Below are 20,598 nucleotides of genomic sequence, written 5' to 3' on the forward strand. Positions count from 1 at the left end.
AGATATGTATATATAGCAATCAGCCACAACATTAAAACCAGTCACAGTTGAAATGAATAACATTGGTCATCTTGTTACAATGAAATGTTCAGAACTGGCATTCAATTGGATGATATGCACCACTCAGCCAAACATTGTTGTAGACCACCATTGGCAATGGCACTTCCTGATGGCAGTGCCCCCTAGAATGACAATGGGTCCTGCCTTACCGCAAAAACTTCTCAGGAATGGCCCGAGGAGTGTGACAAAGAGCTCAAGCTGTTGACCCAGCCTCCAGTTTCCTCATATCCCCACCCGATTGAGCATTTGCGAGAAGTCCCCGAACAAGACCCATCCATGGAGGCCCAATAGTGGACCAGACTTGGCTCTAACCTGTCAAGCCATGGGCACAGGACCTCTGGGGCTGTCCTGTGGTGTCTGGCACCAGGGTGTTTGTGGCAAATCCTTTGAGTTCTGTTGGCTGTGAGGTGGGGCCTCCATTGATTGGACTTGTTCCAGCATGTCCCATGATTGGTCTGCGATGGTGTTAGAGTGGGTGGTTAGTGTCAAGTGGAATCCACATGATGGCCAGGACCCAAGGTTTTCTTGCAGAACCATGCATTGTAATGAGATGATCATTGTTATTCACTTCACTTGTCATTCCAAACCTTTAGGTTTAGGATTGATTTTTGTTCATTAACTGTTTCTTGGTGTTTTTCTCTGGCTTAAACAATATGATGTAACACTTTGGAGCAAATATACACAGTATCAGTCCAAAACTGGAGGCCAGAATTGCAAATATCTCCACAGCCACAGTAAATTTCCCAGGAGAGCTGACATACGCTGGGATAAAGGTGATCCAGACTGCACAGAATATCAGCATGCTGAAAGTGATCAGCTTGGCTTCATTAAAATTATCAGGAAGTTTCCGCGCTAGTACAGCTAACACTAAGCAAAAGACAGCCAGCAGGCCGATGTACCCTAGAACAGCCCAGAACCCAATAGCTGAGCCTAATGCACACTCCAGGATGATTCTCTTTTTGTATATGGCTAGGTTTTTCATTGGAAATGGGGGACTAAGACCCAACCAAATAGCACATATTAAAACTTGAATGAATGTGAAAGCTATTACAGTCATTCTTTGCTGTGTAGGACCAAACCATTTCATGACATTACTACCCGGGAGTGTAGCTTTGAAGGCCATCAATACAACTATAGTTTTTCCAAGAACACAAGAGATGCAGAGGACGAAGGTGATCCCAAATGCTGTGTGGCGCAGCATGCACGACCAATCAGAAGGTGCTCCAATGAAAGTTAATGAACATAGGAAACACAGAGTCAGAGAAAAGAGCAGCAGGAAGCTCAGCTCAGAGTTGTTGGCCCTGACAATCGGGGATGTCCTGTGACGAAAGAACACAGCCGCAATTACAATGGCAAGACAGGCACCACCAACTGAGAATGCAGCCAAGATGATTCCTAGGACCTCGTCAAAGGAAAGAAACTCTACAGGCTTGGGGAAACAAGTGTCTTTCCCTTCATTAGGCCAGAACTCCTTGGGGCAAGGGAAACAATCAGTAGAATCTGAAACAATAAATGAAAAAGGGCTGCTAGCAGTCATGTACTTGATTTTGTAAATATGCATTACTCAAAAAAAAAGAACAAAGAACAGAAAATACCTGTAGCATTGCTAATCTCTCCTTCAGGACATGGTATACAATCATAACAGCAGATGGGTTTTCCTTTCTGCAGGACTTTACGAGTTCCTGGAGGACAACTGTCACTGCACACTGACACAGGCACCTGGTACATAGATACAGGCAAACTGACACATATTCAGGTGTGCAACACAGATCTTGCGATTAAAGGAGAGGGTGACATCTGTGAAGTCTGTCTTAAAGCATTTCTCACATACTAATGCTTTTGGTCATCATAACAATTACTCTTTTTTGTACTGGCTGTCAAGAAAAAAGGCATAACAATCTACATGTACGTAAATGCTGTGGGAAAAAAATCCACAGAAGCCCTACTTTATTGTGTAAAATTGCGTTGTGAAGTTAAGGTGAAGTTAAAATGAGATTGTCTCTATCTTTCGAACACAGCTCAATTAGGGAATACTTTCTTGAATATATAAAGCAGGAATTTCATACTGAAAATGCTGTAACTTTGGACGATGCTGACTTAATTTTCTATCTTGTATTGGTAAAGTCCCCTATCATCTCCGATTCAATTTTGGATGCAATTTTTTGCACAGATTGTGGATTGTGTCCCACATCTCTTACTCTAGAATTGTATTTGGATCTCTTTGCAAACCAGCATGGCTAGGGTTTCCCCTGGCTAAACATATATCTTAACTGGTTGTCAACATCAAATTTCAAATTTAATGTCAAATTATTGCCTTTGGGCTTCTTACTTGTGTGACACCCCCCACAAAGGTGAGGTTTCCATTGATGTGGAACTCCTGGCCTGTCGGCAGTGATGCATCATAAAGCCCAACTGTCACCATCTCAATGCTGCCACTCTCACTTTTTTGCCAGTTAACCAGCTCATATCTGGCAACAGGATCCCCATTGGCATCAAATGACACATCATAACCATTTTGGGAAAAATTTACTTTTTTCAGCTGAGAAAGAACCTGTGATTAAGTGGAGTAAAATGGAGAGCAATAGAGACAAAGAAGAACATCTGAAATAAATATTAATATTTTTTTATAATAGTTAAATTATCATGAAAAAATGGGAATCGGGGCCTACACTTATTCATTTCACCTGACCTGTTTGGACTCTATCCTGGTGAATTTGTCACACTGAGTTTTAGAATTTGTGTCCTGACACACTTCATTATGAATGGCATGAGCTATTGCATAAACAGCCTTATACACCATGTTACTAAAGCGGAGCTGAGATGTGTCAGTGTACGGGCTCTGGAGCGTCTGTATGTCTTCAGTTCCATCACACACTCTCTTGTGTATGGCTGCACCTAAAAACACACAGAGACAGAGAAAATTTGTTTATTTAACTTGGTAAGTGTATCTTGTGGAATCTGCTCTAGGTTGTTCAAAGTCATGAATTAAACATGCTTATTTTACGTTAGTAAAAGTATTGTGTTGCAGGAATGCCCCCATCTATTTTTTTAAAAAAGGGACTGTTTTTGTTTGGAGTGGATCACACATTAAAATGAATCAATCATCAAACTATTAATCACATTCATAAAAATCAAAACAGTCAACAACTTTTCCATTAATCCCCACCTAACCTCACCAGTTTAAATATGTTTAAAATAAATAAAGGACTGGAAAACACTGTCAGTATAATTGCCAAATTAGGCTTACATGTACTGTTACTGATACATGCAAGTAGGTATGATTATTAATTTGGCTTAGTGGAGACTCTCTATACACTGTGTGCTTGTGTTAAGGGTTTCATAGTATTGTGAAACCAGTGCATCGAACGTCACGCCCTCAAAGACAACAGAGGGCCTGAACCTGACCTGAAATCATCAAGTGAGATTTTTCAGAGAGATGCACTGATATCCATCTCATATTTCGGCTGAATATCATCAGATTTCCCTCTTAATAGAACTTTGGGATTTGATCCATTCTTGAAGCAGCTGCAAACTTTTTAACACAGGAAGCTCAACTCAGACATACAATCAATGAGACGACACAAACCACATGGTACAAACTGTGAGTGTTGACAATGTCAAAATCATCAAAATGTTCTCACTTTTTCCCAGCCTGCAGTTGAACGCATCCTCCCAGAACTCAGTAAACACTGGAGAGGCAGCCACCTTAGCCGGAGGGAGATCCAACAAGAATTCTCTCAGACGTGGGATGACAGATTGCTCAATGCCAAATCCAAAGGCTCCAGCACAGAAGCTGAACCTCAGCATTTCTGGGTCGGTTACCCAGGCCTCAGCACCTATCCACTGGCGAGGTGGAGAAGGCTCAAGCGACAGCTCTTCCAGTAGGATCCTTAGGTCTCCAGGGGCCACAAATGCCACAACAACCATAGCTGTTGAGCTAGAGAGACATTATAGTGCATTTTACTATATCAACATACAAAACATAAAATACACTCTTTTTAAATAATTATCAAGATAGGAAAAAGAAAAACGAGAAATACTTAGGTGAAGTTACAGTATTGTTCTCACTAAGCCTCTTTACAACAATATTAGCAAAAAATATGAGAAATTAAAATTATGAGGACAAGATAGTACGTGCCAATATTTGATAATGAAAAGTTGATCATATGTTTGAATAAACATTCAATTTGTGTGCATGTCAGTGTCGGCAAAGGGATCAAAAGTACAATCAGTGATTTAGAAACCTGCGGATAACGTCAGCTATTCTCTGGATTCTGCTACGTGGGTGGGCCCGATGGAAAGATTCAGAGTATTCCACACAGATCCCCTCCTTCTGTGCTGCGTCTAGGAAAGATGCCATGCCATTATTGCCATAGTCTGAATCCGACCGGACAGCACCTATCCAAGTCCAACCAAAGTGTTTTACCAGCTTGGCCAGTGCGTCAGCCTGAAACTGGTCACTGGGGATTGTTCTGAAGAAACTTGGGTATTGCTGCTTATCAGACAGGCATGCACAAGTGGCAAAGTGGCTCACCTAAAGGCATTCAGCATTGTAATTATTCAGTGGTACAGACAAAAAAAATCACTGGCCTATATCAAACACAGAGTTTCCCAGAAATTAAAAGTGTTTACTTGAGGAATGTCAAAAGACCCAACAATGCGTGACATGCTGATTGATGGCGTGGACCCAGTCTCACCAACAATAGCCATCACCATACCAGATTGTGAACAATTTTCACCAGTGTAAAACACCGGGTCCAGGCTGTTTGAAAGCTGGAATGTCACATGCATCGCCAAGGCCACTGAGGCGCAGGAGTCGTGGATCTGATAACCAAGTTTGATGCCTGGCAGCAGCTCTGTGCTATTGTTAATCTCCTCGATGGTGAAGACCATTGTATGTGAGAGGCGCAGTTCACGGGAGTCAATGCTGCACACAGACACTCATGTCAATGTTCAAATGTACATAATTGTGATAAGGACAATTCCTAAATCTTAACAGAAAACACAAAATAAAGGAGAATTGCAACTCATAGTTATGGACAAAAATATGATAGCTGCACTGCATCTGTGAATAAAATACTTAATTCAATTGCATAATCGTAAATAATCAAATCAGAGGATTAGATATCAGTCCAAAAATCACAGAAATTGTAAATTGTGAATTAATTATAAACAAATAAATCTCAAATCTTTCACTGTTTTCATGCTGTTAAAAAATTATATTCTTTTAAAGATTTCTCAAAACTATAAAAAAGCTTTGTGACATCATACATATAGAAACATTTCTGTCCCCACACAGTGTGAAGTCCTCTGATCCATCACATCTCCCTCTTACTGACCTCCTCTTGCACCTTTGTGGCTCAGGCATGGTGGTGTAGTTATGCTTCACTGTGTGCGTATAGTGGTGTATGGAGAAAACACCCCCAATAACGTAGTCACCATCCATTGAGAATACAGGCAAACGAGCGGTGCCCTGGAGTTTACATTTCACAGATGAGGCTTCAGTGCTGACCCCAGCACCAGACCTTTCCTCTGTAAGCCAAGCCATTTGTTTCAGATCATTCCCAGAACCAGTAAAGGCAAGAGCTAAGTTCAGCTCACACACACTGAGGTACAGGATCAGGCCAGTAAAGAGAGCTGAGACCTCCATCTCTCAAGTGTCTGTGAGAGATGGAGTGTATGTGGGTTTTCACTGGCTTATGTAGATTTTTAGACCAAAGCTTCCCTCCTTCTACTGTACGTCATTCTCAGAGAGAAGACACCTTTACCTTGCGGTATTTCATAAACTCTTATCCAAGTCTTTTCTATGGACTGTCAGCACAATTTAATCTCCATTTAATGTCACTGTCTCTTTTCTAATTTTACATTGTTACCATTGTAAACACCATATATCTCTGTAAGTTTGTTCCACTCATAAAACTTTTTGCTAATTGTTCAGCTTATAATCAGCTAAGCCTAACAAATGAACACCTATGAATGGTTGTTGATTTGATTGAATACCTTTTTGAATGAACAATGGTTATTGTTGGACTGTAATATAGTTGTTGAGAAAGCATCATCACACTTTTCTGTTTTGATTTTAGAATTTATGTAGCACAAGACAAAACATGTTCATGTGAAAAACGATGGTGTCATATTAAAAGGATATTAAGATAATGATATTAAAATCCCAAAAATGTATCATGTAAAAAAAAAAGAATGTGCACATTGAAATTAACCAGGTAGTGCCCTTGTTGAATGCCCCTGCATTTAAACCCATGTAAGTACCCATGTTTAACCCATACAAATGTCCATGTAAAACTTTGGTGATTACATGTGAAACCTATGGGATTACAAGTGAAACCAATGTAAATACCCTTTTAAAACCCATACAAATGCAGTTGTGAAACCTATGAGATCATATGTGAAACCTATGGGATTGCATGTGAAACCTATGTAAATGCCACTGTTAAACCATGGACATGTCCATGTGAAACCTATGAGACTACATTTAAAACCTACTGCTTTACATGTGAAACCCATGGGATTAAATGTGAAACCCATATAATATTAAAGTTAAACCCAAACAGATGTGAATTGTATGGGATTGCATGTGAAACCTATCAAAATCCTGTATGTTGTGATGTAATTCATAATTAAAAGTTTTTCTTTATGCAATGATTTGGGTGAAAATGCATCATATTTTAATGGATAAAAGGTTTTCTGGTTTTCCCTTTAATGTTCTCCAGCTGGTCTGCCTGAACCCTCAGTGATCTGCAGTGTGTCCATGTAAATTCCCATGTGAAACCAATTACATGTAAAATCTACTGGATTAAATGTAAAACCCTTATAAAGACTCATGTTAAACACATTAAAATGTCTCTGTGAAACCTATGAGATTACATGTGTTACATGCTCCACCTCTGCTGGCCAAGATGAACAACTATGGCTGTGTCCCAATTCGATCAAAATCAAAATGCAGCCTTCTTTTCCCTCTTTTTGGAGGACGCACTGCTACTATCCTTCGCGGCCTCCCATATTCCAAGATCCTTTGCGCACCCGAAAAAGAAGAAAGAAAGAAAGAAAATGGCGACATCAAGTGGTGTAGATCGTCACTTTCGCGGGCCTGGGCGGCAGAAATCGTGACGTAAGGGTAAGGGGCGGGAACATCTGGTGACGCAACCAGGAAATGCTCCAAAGTCTAGACTGTCCCATTTAACAACGGTTGACGTGGCCTTCGAAGGTCTCTCCGAAGGACTCGCCTTCGAAGGCCGCAAAGGCCGGGTCCTTCGAAGGATGCAGCCCCTGAATTGGGATACAGCCTGTGACTGATGCTTGGCCTCATGTCTTCCCAGGTGAAAGCAGTCTTGCTGATAACCTATAAGAGGGGGTAGGGCACCAGGCTCTCTCTTTCGCTTCATTCCACCATCTGACCAGAGCAGCAGCAGTCAGTCAGCCTGGAGGCTGGGGTGATCTGTCTTGTTTAACGTTTATCTGATGGGTTCTGTTGCCTAGTTAGCCTCTCTTAGTGTACTTCCTGTAGGGGATCGTAAAATAAATTGGGGGCTCGTCCAGGAGTGGCTTACTGCCACTAAGCCAACACCTAGAGAATACATCTTAATTTAGTTAAGACGAGCCCCAATTTATGTTATGACACCCTACTGGAAGTACACCAAAAGAGGTCTAACACAAACAACCAAGTCAATTTGCACTTAAAGGGAATTAATTTATTAAATAAACAGTAACCAAACAGAGAGAAAACCCTAAAACAATCCAGCAAGCCAAAATAAACAAAAGAAGGGCAGCCTCCCAGACACTAGGGCCGTCGGAGCTAGGACTTACCCTCTACCCTAACACAAAGAAACAACTTAACCAAACTGAAACAAAGCTACGAAAACTAGATATGTATGTATTAGGGGTGGCGCCGAACCCGAATACGGTATTCGGAAAGGCACAAATAACGTGTTTTTTATGAATATTTATTTCGACAAATACTTGTATTCGGGAACAAGAAAAACATCATATCAAAAAGCTACGTTTCCTCATGAGACCGCAGTACATGCCCGGATGAGTGAGTGAGTGACGTTCAGGAGTCGGGGGTGGGGGCGTCAAAACACCGCTGTTCCGACCCCCCTGCCCCCGCAGCTGTCCATGGTGCTGCTGAACCAGGTGACGTTGTTTACACTCTGCGTTGTGGCTTGTCTGTGAAAGGCGCGCTGCTCAGGGACTGGGCAGATCTGTCCCACTTGCTTTGTCCCTCACTCCGTTAGGAGATCTTCCACAGAGTAAAAGAAATACACATTGTTTCTCTCCCCCGCTCCGCTCGAGGAGCGCGGATGAACGCGGCTTGAGCCCACTTCACGGGCACGAGGCTGCTGCAGCCGGCGACCCTGCTGACAGCAGACCGGGGGAGAAAAAAAATTCTTTGCTCGGTGCTTTGGTTGGGTTTTAGGCAATGAAGAAAGGAGTTGGTTAAGTTTAGTAAAAAGACCAGGTAGAGGCCAGAAGCATAATGACCTTTAGCTATAGGCTACTATGTCATATTACTTACAGATCAAGTTCTTGGAATTCTGTGCATTAGAAAGAACAGTTCTTTTAAGTATTATTTGTTTTTATTCTGTCTGTTCAACGTCCTCCAACAAGGACGGGAGTGTGGTGGGGTTCATAATGTTCACAATGATATTTTATTAGTTGTTGGTTTAACCATGGATGAGGTAATGGCTGTTATGTTATTTTCTTTTCAATGACATTCCTTGTTACATGTTCATTGCTAGATTTATGGAAAAACATCAACCAATATTGCATATCCATAATTATTATAATGGATAATTAAAGAATACTTACACTATAACAAAAATTAGAAGTGTAACTCAAAAAAATATATATTTTTACGCCTATTTTGAATTTTACTCGAATACAAATACAAATACTTTTCCCCCCTCAACAAATGCAAATACAGATACAAATATCGGCTGCTCTGCACACCCCTAGTATGTATGTATGTATAATATTACTGCCTGACCAAAAAAAAGTCACCACCTGGATTTAACTAAGCAAATAGGCAAAAGCCTTCCATTGGATAATTACTGCAGTGATTAACATGTTTCAGCTGGCAACAAGTTATTTAACCCTAACTGATGTAGTGACAAGCTTCCCATTTCTTAAACAACCATGTCAGAAGAGACACACTGTGGTCATGGAAAAGATGTTACTCTGTTTCAGAAGGGTCAAATTATTGGCCTGCATCAAGCAACGGAAACAACTGAGATTGCAATTCAGATCATAAAATATCAACAGTAGAGCGCACAGCTATGTTTAATAGGGAAAGTAAGAGGCGGTTGAAGTGATGCACCAAGCATGCCTAGTGCCTAAAGTACAAGCCTGTGGGGGCAGTGTTATGATCTGGGGTTGCTTCAGTTGGTCTGGTCTAGGTTCAGCAATGTTACAGTATGTGCCTAAAACTGAGGTCAGCTTTCCATCAATGGATTTTTTCTTCCCTGATGGCATGGGCATATTCCAAGATGACAATGCCATGACTGATCGCTCAAATTGTGAACGAGTGGTTCAGGGGCATGAGATTTTTACAAATGGATTGGCCACCACAGTCCAGACCTTAACCTGACCGTTTTAGGATTAATTTTTGTTCATTAAATGTTTCTTTGTGTTCTTCTCTGGCTTAAACAATATGATGTAACACTTTGGAGCAAATATACACAGTATCAGTCCAAAACTGGAGGCCAGAATGGCAAATATCTCCACAGCCACAGTGAATTTCCCAGGAGAGCTGACATATGCTGGGATAAAGGTGATCCAGACTGCACAAAATATCAGCATGCTGAAGGTGATCAGCTTGGCTTCATTAAAATTATCAGGTAGTTTCCGAGCAAGGACAGCTAACACTAAGCAAAAGGTGGCCATCAGGCCTATGTACCCAAGCACAGCCCAAAACCCAAAAGCTGATCCTAATGCACACTCCAAGATGATTCTCTCCTTGTATATGGTTAGATTTTCCAGTGGAAATGGGGGGCTAAGACCCAACCAAATAGTACATATTAAAACTTGAATGAATGTGAACGATACTACAGTCATCCTTTGCTGTGGAGGACCAAACCATTTCATGACATTCCTACCTGGGAGTGTAGCTTTGAAGGCCATAAGGACAACTATAGTTTTTCCAAGAACACAAGAGATGCAGAGGACGAAGGTGATCCCAAACGCTGTGTGGCGCAGCATGCAGGACCAATCAGAGGGTGCTCCAATGAAAGTTAATGAACATAAGAAACACAGAGTCAGGGAGAAGAGCAGCAGGAAGCTCAGCTCAGAGTTGTTGGCCCTGACAATTGGGGATGTCCTGTGATGAAAGAACACAACCGCTGTTATAATGGCAAGACAGGCACCACCAACGGAGAATGCAGCCAGGATGATTCCTAGGACCTCGTCAAAGGAAAGAAACTCTACAGGCTTGGGGAAACAAGTGTCTCTCTCTGCATTTGGCCATAACTCCTTGGGGCAAGGGAAACAATCAGTGGAATCTGAAAAAATAAAAATAAAAACATGCTGTTAGCAGTCATATGTTTAATTTTGTAAATATGCTTTATAACAATAAAAAGAAAGAAGGAAAAACCTGTTGCATTGCTAATCTCTCCTTCAGGACATGGTATACAATCATAACAGCAGATGGGTTTTCCTTTCTGCAGCACTTTACGAGTTCCTGGAGGACAGCTGTCACTGCACACTGACACAGGCACCTGGCACAAGTTACATACAAACAAACTGACACATCTTCAGGTGTACTACACATATCTCGGGATTAAAGGAGAGAGTAACATTTTTTAAGTCTGTCTGAAAACAATACTCACATAGCAATATGAATGTTTGTGAATGTGTAACTAAAACAAGGCTTCAGCAGTCAGAATTAGACAAATCAAGTGGTTATCTTCCAAAGAGTTGTTTAAGTACAAATTGTCCTTTCCAGATAGCAAAGTTGTTGCTGCCCAGATCTGGCCCACATACCACGTAGAAAGATGGCACTTGAGTGGTCTGCTTCTGTTTGCCATATATGGGCCACAAGCAGGCCATAGCATGGCCAGAAATCAGCCAAGAGACACTGAGGTGCCATCATTCTACAGTATGTGATTTCCGAGCTGGAAGAGGTTGTCTGGTACAATTTTGCTATCTGGTTTTTGTTACTATCCCTTTTCTGCAGCTCTGCAAGGGACAACTTTTTCACACTGAAAATACTTTGGAAGATACCCACCTGATTGGTCAATCGAAGACAACTGAAGTCTCATATATTCTGATTTTTTTAAGCAATTTTTGAACAGATTGAGGACTGTGGATTTTACCCCACCTCTTACAATGGACATTTATTTGGATCTCTTTACAATCATATGGACAGGGGAACGGGGACCAAAAGCACACATCTTTACCCCTTATGTGCACCAAATTTGAAATTTGAATATGTTTAATTATTGCCTTTGGGATTCTTACATGTGTGCCACCATCGACCCAGATCAGGTTCTTGTTGATTAGGAACTCCTGGCTGTCCGGCAGTGATGCATCATAAAGCCCTACTGTCACCATCTCAATGCTGCCACTCTCACTTTTTTGCCAGTTAACCAGCTCATATCTGGCAACAGGATCTCCATTGGCATCAAATGACACATCATAACCATTTTGGGAAAAATGTACTTTTTTCAGCAGAGAAAGAACCTGTGAGGATGAAGTTATGTGAGACAGCAAGGAAGAGAGAGGAAGAAATGGAAAAAAAAATTAGGTGTTCACACAATAATTTCACCTGACCTGTTTGGACTCTATTCTGGTGAATTTGTCACACTGAGCTGTAGAATTTGTGTCCTGACAAACTGCATTATGAATGGCATGAGCTATTGCATAAACAGCCTTGTACACCATGTTAGTGATTCGGAGTTGAGATGTGTCAGTGTACGGGTCCTGAAGCCTCTGTATGTCTTCAGTTCCATCACACACACTCTCATCTATGGCTGTACCTAAAACACAGAGACAGAGGGAGGTGTTATTTGAGCGTCAACAATGATATTACATTATCATTCATTCTTATGTGTTTATTATTCTTCCTACTTCCTTGATGTCTTAAACACACCAAACAGGCCTTGCAGAAACTCATATCTACAGTATATTGTTCTAATTAAATCATAAAACAACCTTATTTTACATGACATTTAAAAGTACTGTTTTGCAGACATTACTCATTTTTTTTGCTGTTTCAATTTATGTCAGGCCCTGACCCAACTGTTAAATCAACAATGTTAAAAATCAGCAAAAAATGTTCTCACTTTTTCCCAGCCTGCAGTTGAATGCATCCTCCCAGAACTCAGTAAGCACTGGAGAGGCAGCCACTTTAGAGGGAGGGAGATCCAGCAAGAATTCTCTCAGACCTGGGATGACAGATTTCTGAATGCCAAATCCAACGGCTCCAGCACAGATGTTAAACCGCAGCAAGTCTTTGTTGGTTACCCAGGACTCACTGCCTATCCACTGGCGAGGTGGAGAAGGCTCACTTGACAGCTCTTCCAGCAGGAGCCTCAGTTCTGTAGAGGCTGTAAATGCCACAATAACAACAGCTGTTGACCTGCAGAGACATTAGAGTGCATTATATTATACCGATGTGGACTGAATGTGGCTATAGTAAGCCTAGGCCTTTTTGTTTCATGGACTCTATTTTACATAAAAAGTAGATATGACAGAGACATATGTGATGAATAGAGATACAATGCAAATTTGCGCCTAATAAAATTTGACTAAACATTTTGAGTGGTTTGCAGAGGTTCAGTGAAAGCACAGGAAACAAAAGTACAAGTAATAATGAAACCTGCGGATAACATCAGCTACTCTCTGTATTCTGCTACGTGGGTGGGTCCGATAGAAAGATTCAGAGTATTCAACACAGATCCCCTCCTTCTGTGCTGCGTCCAGGAAAGATGCCATGCCATTATTGCCATAGTCTGAATCCGACCGGACAGCACCTATCCAAGTCCAGCCAAAGTGTTTCACCAGCTTGGCCAACGCGTCAGCCTGGAACTGGTCACTGGGGATTGTTCTGAAGAAACTCGGGTACTGCTGCTTATCAGACAGGCATGCACAAGTGGCAAAGTGGCTCACCTAATGTAATACAGCAATGATATTATTCAACTTAAGGCAGAAAAAAACTGGCCTATATTAGACACATGGTTTGTCAAATATAAAAAATATTTACTTGAGGAATGTTAAAGGACCCGATGACGCGTGACATGCTGATGGATGGTGTGGAGGCAGACTCACCGATGATAGCCATCACCATACCAGATTGCGAGCAATTGTCACCAGTGTAAAACACCGGGTCCAGCCCATTAGAAAGCTGAAAAGCCACATCTACTGCCACTGGCACCGAGGTGCATGAGTCGTGGATCTGATAACCAAGTTTGATGCCCGGCAGCAGCTCTGTGCTGTTGTTAATCTCCTCGATGGTGAAGACCATTGCACGTGAGAAGCGCAGTTCACGAGAGTCAATTCTGCACACAGACACTTGTCACTTTTCAAATGTATTTATGATGAAGGCAATAAAAAACAGACAACAAACCAGAATTGCAATTCAAAGTTATGGACCATGACTGACAGCAACAAAATCACAAGGATATTATTGCACTGATAGAAAAACTTTATAAACTTTAGAATTATATTTATATTAATATTATATTTACCCTGTTAAATAAAAAAAATGAATAAAAAAATGATCACAAGACATTTATTTTTAGTCCAGAACACAAAAGGCTTCTTCTTCATACGGTCACACTCTGTTAATTTGTGAAAATAATATGTTGTTTAAGTGGTCAAATACTGATTTGACACATCGTATAAGAAACAGAAATATTGTTTTTCCATTTAGTTTGAATGCACTCAAAAGCTTTGCATCATGACTGGAAGCACATCAGACACATGAAAACATTTCTGTCCCCACACAGTGTAACATAATCTAATCCAACACTTCTCCCTCTTACTGACCTCCCTGTGCATTTCTGTGGCTCAGGCATGGTGGTGTAGTTATACATCGCTGTCTGTTTGTAGTGGTGTATGGAGAAAACACCCCCAATAACATAGTCACCATCCATTGAGAATGCCGGTAGACGAGTGGTAGCCTGGAGCTTACATTTCACAGATGAGTTCTCATTGCTGACCCCACCACTGGTCTTTTCCTCTGTAAGCCCAGCGCTTTGTTTCTGACCATCCCCAGAATCATTCAGGGCAAGAGCTGAGTTCAGCCTGCACACACCCACAGCCAACGTCAGGCCAATAAAGAGAGCCAAGATCTCCATCCCTCAAGTGTCTGTATGTGAGCATAAATGTTTTCACTGGATTTTATAGATTTTCTGACAACAGCTTCCCTCTTTCATCTGTAAGTCAGCCTGCTAAACATTGGAAAGTGGACACCCATAACTACTGGTCTTTGATGAGCTCTTGTCCAAGGTTGCTATGGGCCAAGTTTTTCACTGGAAAATATCTGTCCGTTTCCTCCTCCTGTAAAGTTACCATGGTAAACACCCGACATCCTCATAAATACGTCCTACCTTACCCTTGCTGCTTTATTTTAACCCATACTGCAGTTAATCCAGACAAATGCACACCTTTAATAGGTTAAAAAGATTTATGGTTTAACTTGAACAGTATTTAAAATAGTTTAATCAAAATGTCGAGATAGAAGCAGTACCACTCATTTTTGTCATTAATTTAAACTTTATTGAGCATGTGGTGAAAACATGATTTGCAAAGAATATATTAAATTTACATCCAAAACACTGGCATTTGAAATAAGAAAAACATTTAATCTAAATTAACCTGTAAACATAAATATCTTAATCAACTCAGTGGAGCTCTATACTATTGTAAATGCTGCCATCTTTACTATTTCCAACCTCAGATGTCTTAGAATTGATTTTTGTTCATTAAATGTTTCTTAGTGTTTTTCTCTGGCTTAAACAATATGATGTAACACTTTGGAGCAAATATACACAGTATTAGTCCAAAACTGGAGGCCAGAATTGCAAAAATCTCCACAGCCACAGTAAATTTCCCAGGAGAGCTGACATACGCTGGGATAAAGGTGACCCAGACTGCACAGAATATCAGCATGCTAAAGGTGATCAGCTTGGCTTCATTAAAATTATCAGGTAGTTTCCGGGCTAGTACAGCTAACACTAAGCAAAATCCAGCCAGTAGGCCTATGTACCCGAGTACAACCCAGAACCCAATAGCTGAGCCTAATGCACACTCCAGGATGATTCTCTCCTTGTGTATGGTAAGGTTTTTCATTGGAAAAGGAGGACGAAGAAGCAACCAAATAGTACATATTAAAACTTGAATGAATGTGAAAGATACAACAGTCATCCTTTGCTGTGGAGGACCAAACCATTTCATTACATTACTACCTGGGAGTGTAGCTCTGAAGGCCATTAACACGACAATAGTTTTTCCAAGAACACAAGAGAGGCAGAGGACGAAGGTGATCGCAAATGCTATGTGCCGCAGCCTGCAGGACCAATCAGAGGGTGCTCCAATGAAAGTTAATGAACATAAGAAACACAGAGTCAGGGAGAAGAGCAGCAGAAAGCTCAGCTCAGAGTTGTTGGCCCTGACAATCGGTGATGTCCTGTGACAAAAGAACACAGCTGCTGTTATAATGGCAAGACAGGCACCAGAAACTGAGAATGCAGCCAGGATGATTCCTAGGATCTCGTTAAAGGAAAGAAATTCTACAGGCTTGGGGAAACAAGTGTCTCTCTCTGCATTTGGCCAGAACTCCTTGGGGCAAGGGAAACAATCAGGGGAATCTGAAACAAAATAAAAAGGGGATTTTAGTGGTGATGTATTTGATGTTGATTATATGCATTTGAAAAAAATTAAAAAATACAAAAAATACCTGTGGCATTGCTAATCTCTCCCTCAGGACATGGTATACAGTCATAACAGCAGATGGGTTTTCCTTTCTGCAGCACTTTACGAGTTCCTGGAAGACAGCTCTCACTGCACACTGACACAGGCACCTGGTACATAGACACACGTTTTCAATTTTACTGCACAGATCTTTTGCATCAAGGACATTTTTTCAATTTCTTCTTCAAACAATACTCAATTCAATTATGTTCACATGTCACTAATGTATGAAGTGCTCTGCAGCTGATAGGATTAAAGAATTGGTTGACATTTTGCAAGTTCATCTTAATTGAAGCTTTCAGGCAGCATTTTAGGAGCAGAACTACACCTCACATGGGCCTCTTCCAGGCTTTCCTATCAATACCTCCCCACCCCTCTCCTCTTTTGTTCTTCTATTCTGCACCAGAACCGAGAGCATGCACCTTGGCCAATTGGATGTCAAACCTTAGCCTTAGGGCTCCTTACATGTGTGCCACCATTCACCCAGGTGAGGTTTCTGTTTATGTGGAACTCCTGACCCTCTGGCAGTGATGCATCATAAAGCCCTGCTGTCACCATCTCAATGCTGCCACTCTCACTTTTTTGCCAGTTAACCAGTTCATATCTGGCCACAGGATCCCCGTTGGCATCAAATGACACATGATAACCATTCTGCGAAAAATTAACTTTCTTCAGCTGAGTAAGAACCTGTGAGGATAAGTAAAGTCAGACAGCAAGGGACACAAAGGAAAATATGCAAGATAGGATTAGTAATTCAAAAAAGTTTTTTGGGGTTTTCTTTTTAAAAAGAGCATTACAGTGTTCACTTCCACATCTTTTTTTTACCTGACCTGTTTGGACTCTATCCTGGTGAATTTCTCACACTGAGCTGTAGAATTTGTGTCCTGACAAACTGCATTATGAATGGCATGAGCTATTGCATAAACAGCCTTGTACACCATGTTAGTGATGCGGAGCTGAGATGTGTCAGTGTATGGATTCTGGACAGTCTGTATCTCTTCTGTTCCATCACACACACTCTCATCTATGGCTGCCCGTAAAAACACAGAGACAGAGGTTATTTTTTCTTAGCTTTGACAAGTATATTACATTATAATACTTTCTTATCTTTCTAACTCATAGTCATGAAGCGGTTTAAAATCACTAAACATTGCATTTCAAAGTACTGTTTTGCAGCTGGGCATTATTTATTTATATCTTTTTAATCAGGGTCTGATTCAGTTTTTGTCAGACCCTGTTTTATTTTTACTTCAGGTACGCCAACTTATGTTTACAACAATCAGTAATTAGATGATAAGTCACATTTCCGAAAGACAAGAAATGGCCACAATTTTTCCGTTACTCACCAACTGACTTGATCGTTTTTGTGGGTTTCAAGTAAATAAATCATCTGAAATCACCGTCAGAACAACAGCCTAATCAGACCTACATATTATGATTACACATACATGATAGTAAACAGGACCTTGAATAGTCTTTTAGCTTGCTGGCCAAGAACATGCTTATATACCCTGTGCTTGTATTCAGGGCGTCAGTGGTGGTATTGTGATACCACTGCAATTAAGTTCACACAGAATCTTTTCAAAGATAGCAGCACTGAAACTCAATGTACCTTATATCAACCTCGTGTTTTTGTTCAATAGTCATTGATTTGCCTCTAATTAGAAATCTGTTGTTTGATGTTAAAGGAGCTTGATAACTTTTCAACACAGAAAGCAATGACCATGACAATGAAAAGCATTGTCAACTTTCTCACTTTTTCCCAGTCTGCAGTTGAAAGCATCCTCCCAGAACTCAGTAAGCAATGGAGAGGCAGCAACGTCCTTAGGAGGGAGATCAAGCAAGAATTCTCTCAGACCTGGGATGACAGATTTCTGAATACCAAATCCGATGGCTCCAGCACAGAAGCTGAACCTCAGCATGTCATGGTTAGTTACCCAGGACTCACTGCCTATCCATTGGCGAGGCGGAGAAGGCTCTAGTGACAGCTCCTCCAACAGGATGCTCAGTTCTGTAACGGCTACAAATGCCACAACAACCATAGCTGTTGACCTGGAGAGACATTAGTCTATCAAATTATATGTCAAATGTGAAGATGCACAGAAAAACATGTGACACTGTAGTTTTTGATGTGTTGTACAGTTGCCTATTTGTCTCACTATGAATATGAAAGAAAGAACTGTGCTGAAAAACGATACATTTTCAAATAGCAAAAAAGAAAAAAAAACTGCCATCCTATATTTGACCTAACATTTTATGTGATTTGTGTGCATGTCAAAAGTACATTCAGTGATGTAGAAACCTGCGGATAACGTCAGCTACTTTCTGGATCCTGCTACGTGGGTGGGTCCTGTAGAAAGATTCAGAGTATTCCACACAGATTCCTTCCTTCTGTGCTGCATTCAGGAAAGACGCCATGCCATTATTGCCATAGTCTGAATCTGAACGGACAGCACCTATCCAAGTCCAGCCAAAGTGTTTCACCAGCTTGGCCAGTGCGTCAGCCTGAAACTGGTCACTTGGGATTGTTCTGAAGAAACTTGGGTACTGCTGCTTATCAGACAGGCATGCACAAGTGGCAAAGTGGCTCACCTAAAGAAAAAAAAACAGAGTAATCTTAAACAAGACAGACAAAGAAAATCAGCACTGGGCTTAAAAGTTTACCAGAAATTATGAAAAATTAAGGCCTACTTGAGGAATGTTAAAGGACCCGAAGATGCGCGACATGCTGATGGATGGCGTGGACCCAGACTCACCGATAATAGCCATCACCTTACCAAATTGTGAGCAATTGTGACCGGTGTAAAACACCAGATCCTGACTATTTGAAAGCTGGAATGCAGCATGCACTGCAATGGGCACTGAAGCACACGAGTCGTGAATCTGATAACCGAGTGTGATGCCTGGCAGCAGCTCCGTGCTGTTGTTAATCTCCTCGATGGCGAAGACCATTGCGCGTGAGAAGCGCAGTTCACTGTAGTCTATGCTGCACACAGATAATGATGTTACTGTTTTACAAATGATGATGACAATTTGGCATTTTTCAGAGAAAATACACAATAAAACAAAACTGCACTTCATAGTTATGGACCACAACTGATAGCCGCATTCACTCCATATTTGAAACAAATATACAGTATCACAGAATTGCCTGACCATCAACAATCAAAACAAACAATCAGGTATCAGTCAAAAATTCAGCAAAATTTGAATGTGCAGTTGAAAAGTCAAAAAATCTAAAGTCATAATTTGATTTTTTTCCCTGCTAAAAAATATAATTCTTTTCAAGTTTTGAAAAGAACAAAAATGCTTTGCAAAATGACTGTAAGCACATCATACAAATCGAAACATTTATATCCCCACACGATCTAACATCCTTTTATCCACCACTTCTCTCACTTACCCACCTCCCTTCGCACCTTTGTGGCTCAGGCTTGGTCGTGTAGTTATGATTCACTGTGTGCTTGTAGTAGTGTATGGAAAAAACACCACCAATTACATAATCACCATCCATTGAGAATGCAGGTAGACGAGTGGTAGCCTGGAGTTTACACTTCACAGATGAGGCCTCAGTGCTGACCCCAGCACCAGTCCCTTCCCTTGTAAGGCCAGCGCTTTGTTTCAGACCATCCCCAGAACTATTCACGGCAAGAGCTGAGTTCGCCATCCACAAACTCAGAGACGGGATCAGGCAAACAAAGACAGCTGAGATCTTCATTCCTCTGTGTCTGTACAGTATGTTGACATGCTGTGCGTGTGTTTGCACTGGCTTATATGGATTTTCAGACAAGAGCTCACTCCTTCTACTGTGCGTCATCAATACATCAGGCCATTGCACAATACATGCCCTTACCCAAAGTTCTTTGATTTACTCTTATCCAAGTCTTTTCTATAGGCTGTATGTAAAATATAATTTCATTAAGTGTCCCTGTCTGTTTATATATACCTTTTTTGGTTTGTTGTAGGTCATATTACAGTAAAGCCTTAAAAAATCTAAACAGAACCACAGTTTTTTTTATGAATGCCTACTTTATTTGGCACATATCAAAATATTTGTGAAATTATAATGTTAAAAGGACATTCAAATGAAATCTAGAAATTTATATAATGTAAATTTAGCTTGAAAATATTTAAACCAACTAGGTGTTACATCAAGCTTATTAAGCTTATCTTTGAGTCTCAATCCAAATTCGTCAAATACTGACGTTTTGGGATGGTGGCCGACCTGAACTACAATCCCAAAGTATCAGTATTTCACGAGTTCGGAGTGAGAGTCAATAATCAACAAACAAAATGGACCTTAAAAAATTGCTCAATCTAGTACTTTTACTTAACATTTTTATAGTGTTATCAGGATATGTCCTCCACCGCTGAGAGTACTCTCGGATTCCTTTGAGAAAATAATATTTACGATATTAACGATATGGTGATTTTCCTGACGTGAATTGACTCAAAAACAAGCAAAAGCAAAAACAAACCAAAAAAGGTGTAAGGATCAGACAAGAGTAGAAATATCTGGTGTTTACAATGATTATTTTACAAAAGGAGAAAAAAGAGGAAAGAGGAAAGAGGAAAGGAATCTTAATGGTTATTATATTTTACGTGTAGACCATA

The 20,598-nt window shown here is 40.7% G+C and overlaps 3 protein-coding genes across 3 annotated transcripts; all 3 read right to left on the minus strand.

Annotated features, from left to right (window-relative positions):
- Positions 1 to 655: 655 nt before the first annotated feature.
- Positions 656 to 19,549, minus strand: LOC311255812 (extracellular calcium-sensing receptor-like; the record flags this gene model as incomplete). The annotated part of the gene is made up of 8 exons (XM_084350462.1): positions 19,392 to 19,549; positions 4,693 to 4,987; positions 4,305 to 4,594; positions 3,702 to 3,997; positions 2,750 to 2,955; positions 2,390 to 2,611; positions 1,656 to 1,779; positions 656 to 1,560 (listed from the first exon to the last, which is right to left on the minus strand). The coding sequence occupies exons 1-8, from the start codon at positions 19,496 to 19,498 to the stop codon at positions 656 to 658; spliced, it is 2,445 nt and encodes an 814-aa protein (XP_084206588.1). The 5' UTR covers positions 19,499 to 19,549.
- On the minus strand, positions 9,673 to 14,207 carry LOC311256482 (extracellular calcium-sensing receptor-like; the record flags this gene model as incomplete). Its single annotated transcript, XM_084351564.1, has 8 exons — positions 14,059 to 14,207; positions 13,274 to 13,568; positions 12,890 to 13,179; positions 12,354 to 12,649; positions 11,842 to 12,047; positions 11,530 to 11,751; positions 10,664 to 10,787; positions 9,673 to 10,571 (listed from the first exon to the last, which is right to left on the minus strand). Exons 1-8 carry the CDS (start codon positions 14,163 to 14,165, stop codon positions 9,673 to 9,675), a joined length of 2,439 nt encoding a protein of 812 aa, XP_084207690.1. The 5' UTR covers positions 14,166 to 14,207.
- LOC311255685 (extracellular calcium-sensing receptor-like) lies at positions 14,977 to 18,936 on the minus strand (the record flags this gene model as incomplete). Its single annotated transcript, XM_084350334.1, has 7 exons — positions 14,977 to 15,881; positions 15,971 to 16,094; positions 16,450 to 16,671; positions 16,815 to 17,014; positions 17,741 to 18,036; positions 18,287 to 18,576; positions 18,676 to 18,936. The coding sequence occupies 7 exons, from the start codon at positions 18,934 to 18,936 to the stop codon at positions 14,977 to 14,979; spliced, it is 2,298 nt and encodes a 765-aa protein (XP_084206460.1).
- Positions 19,550 to 20,598: the final 1,049 nt, after the last annotated feature.

This window comes from Pagrus pagrus, assembly GCF_965226575.1.
Source record: "Pagrus pagrus genome assembly, chromosome: 4".
NCBI classification, from domain to species: Eukaryota; Metazoa; Chordata; class Actinopteri; order Spariformes; family Sparidae; genus Pagrus; species Pagrus pagrus.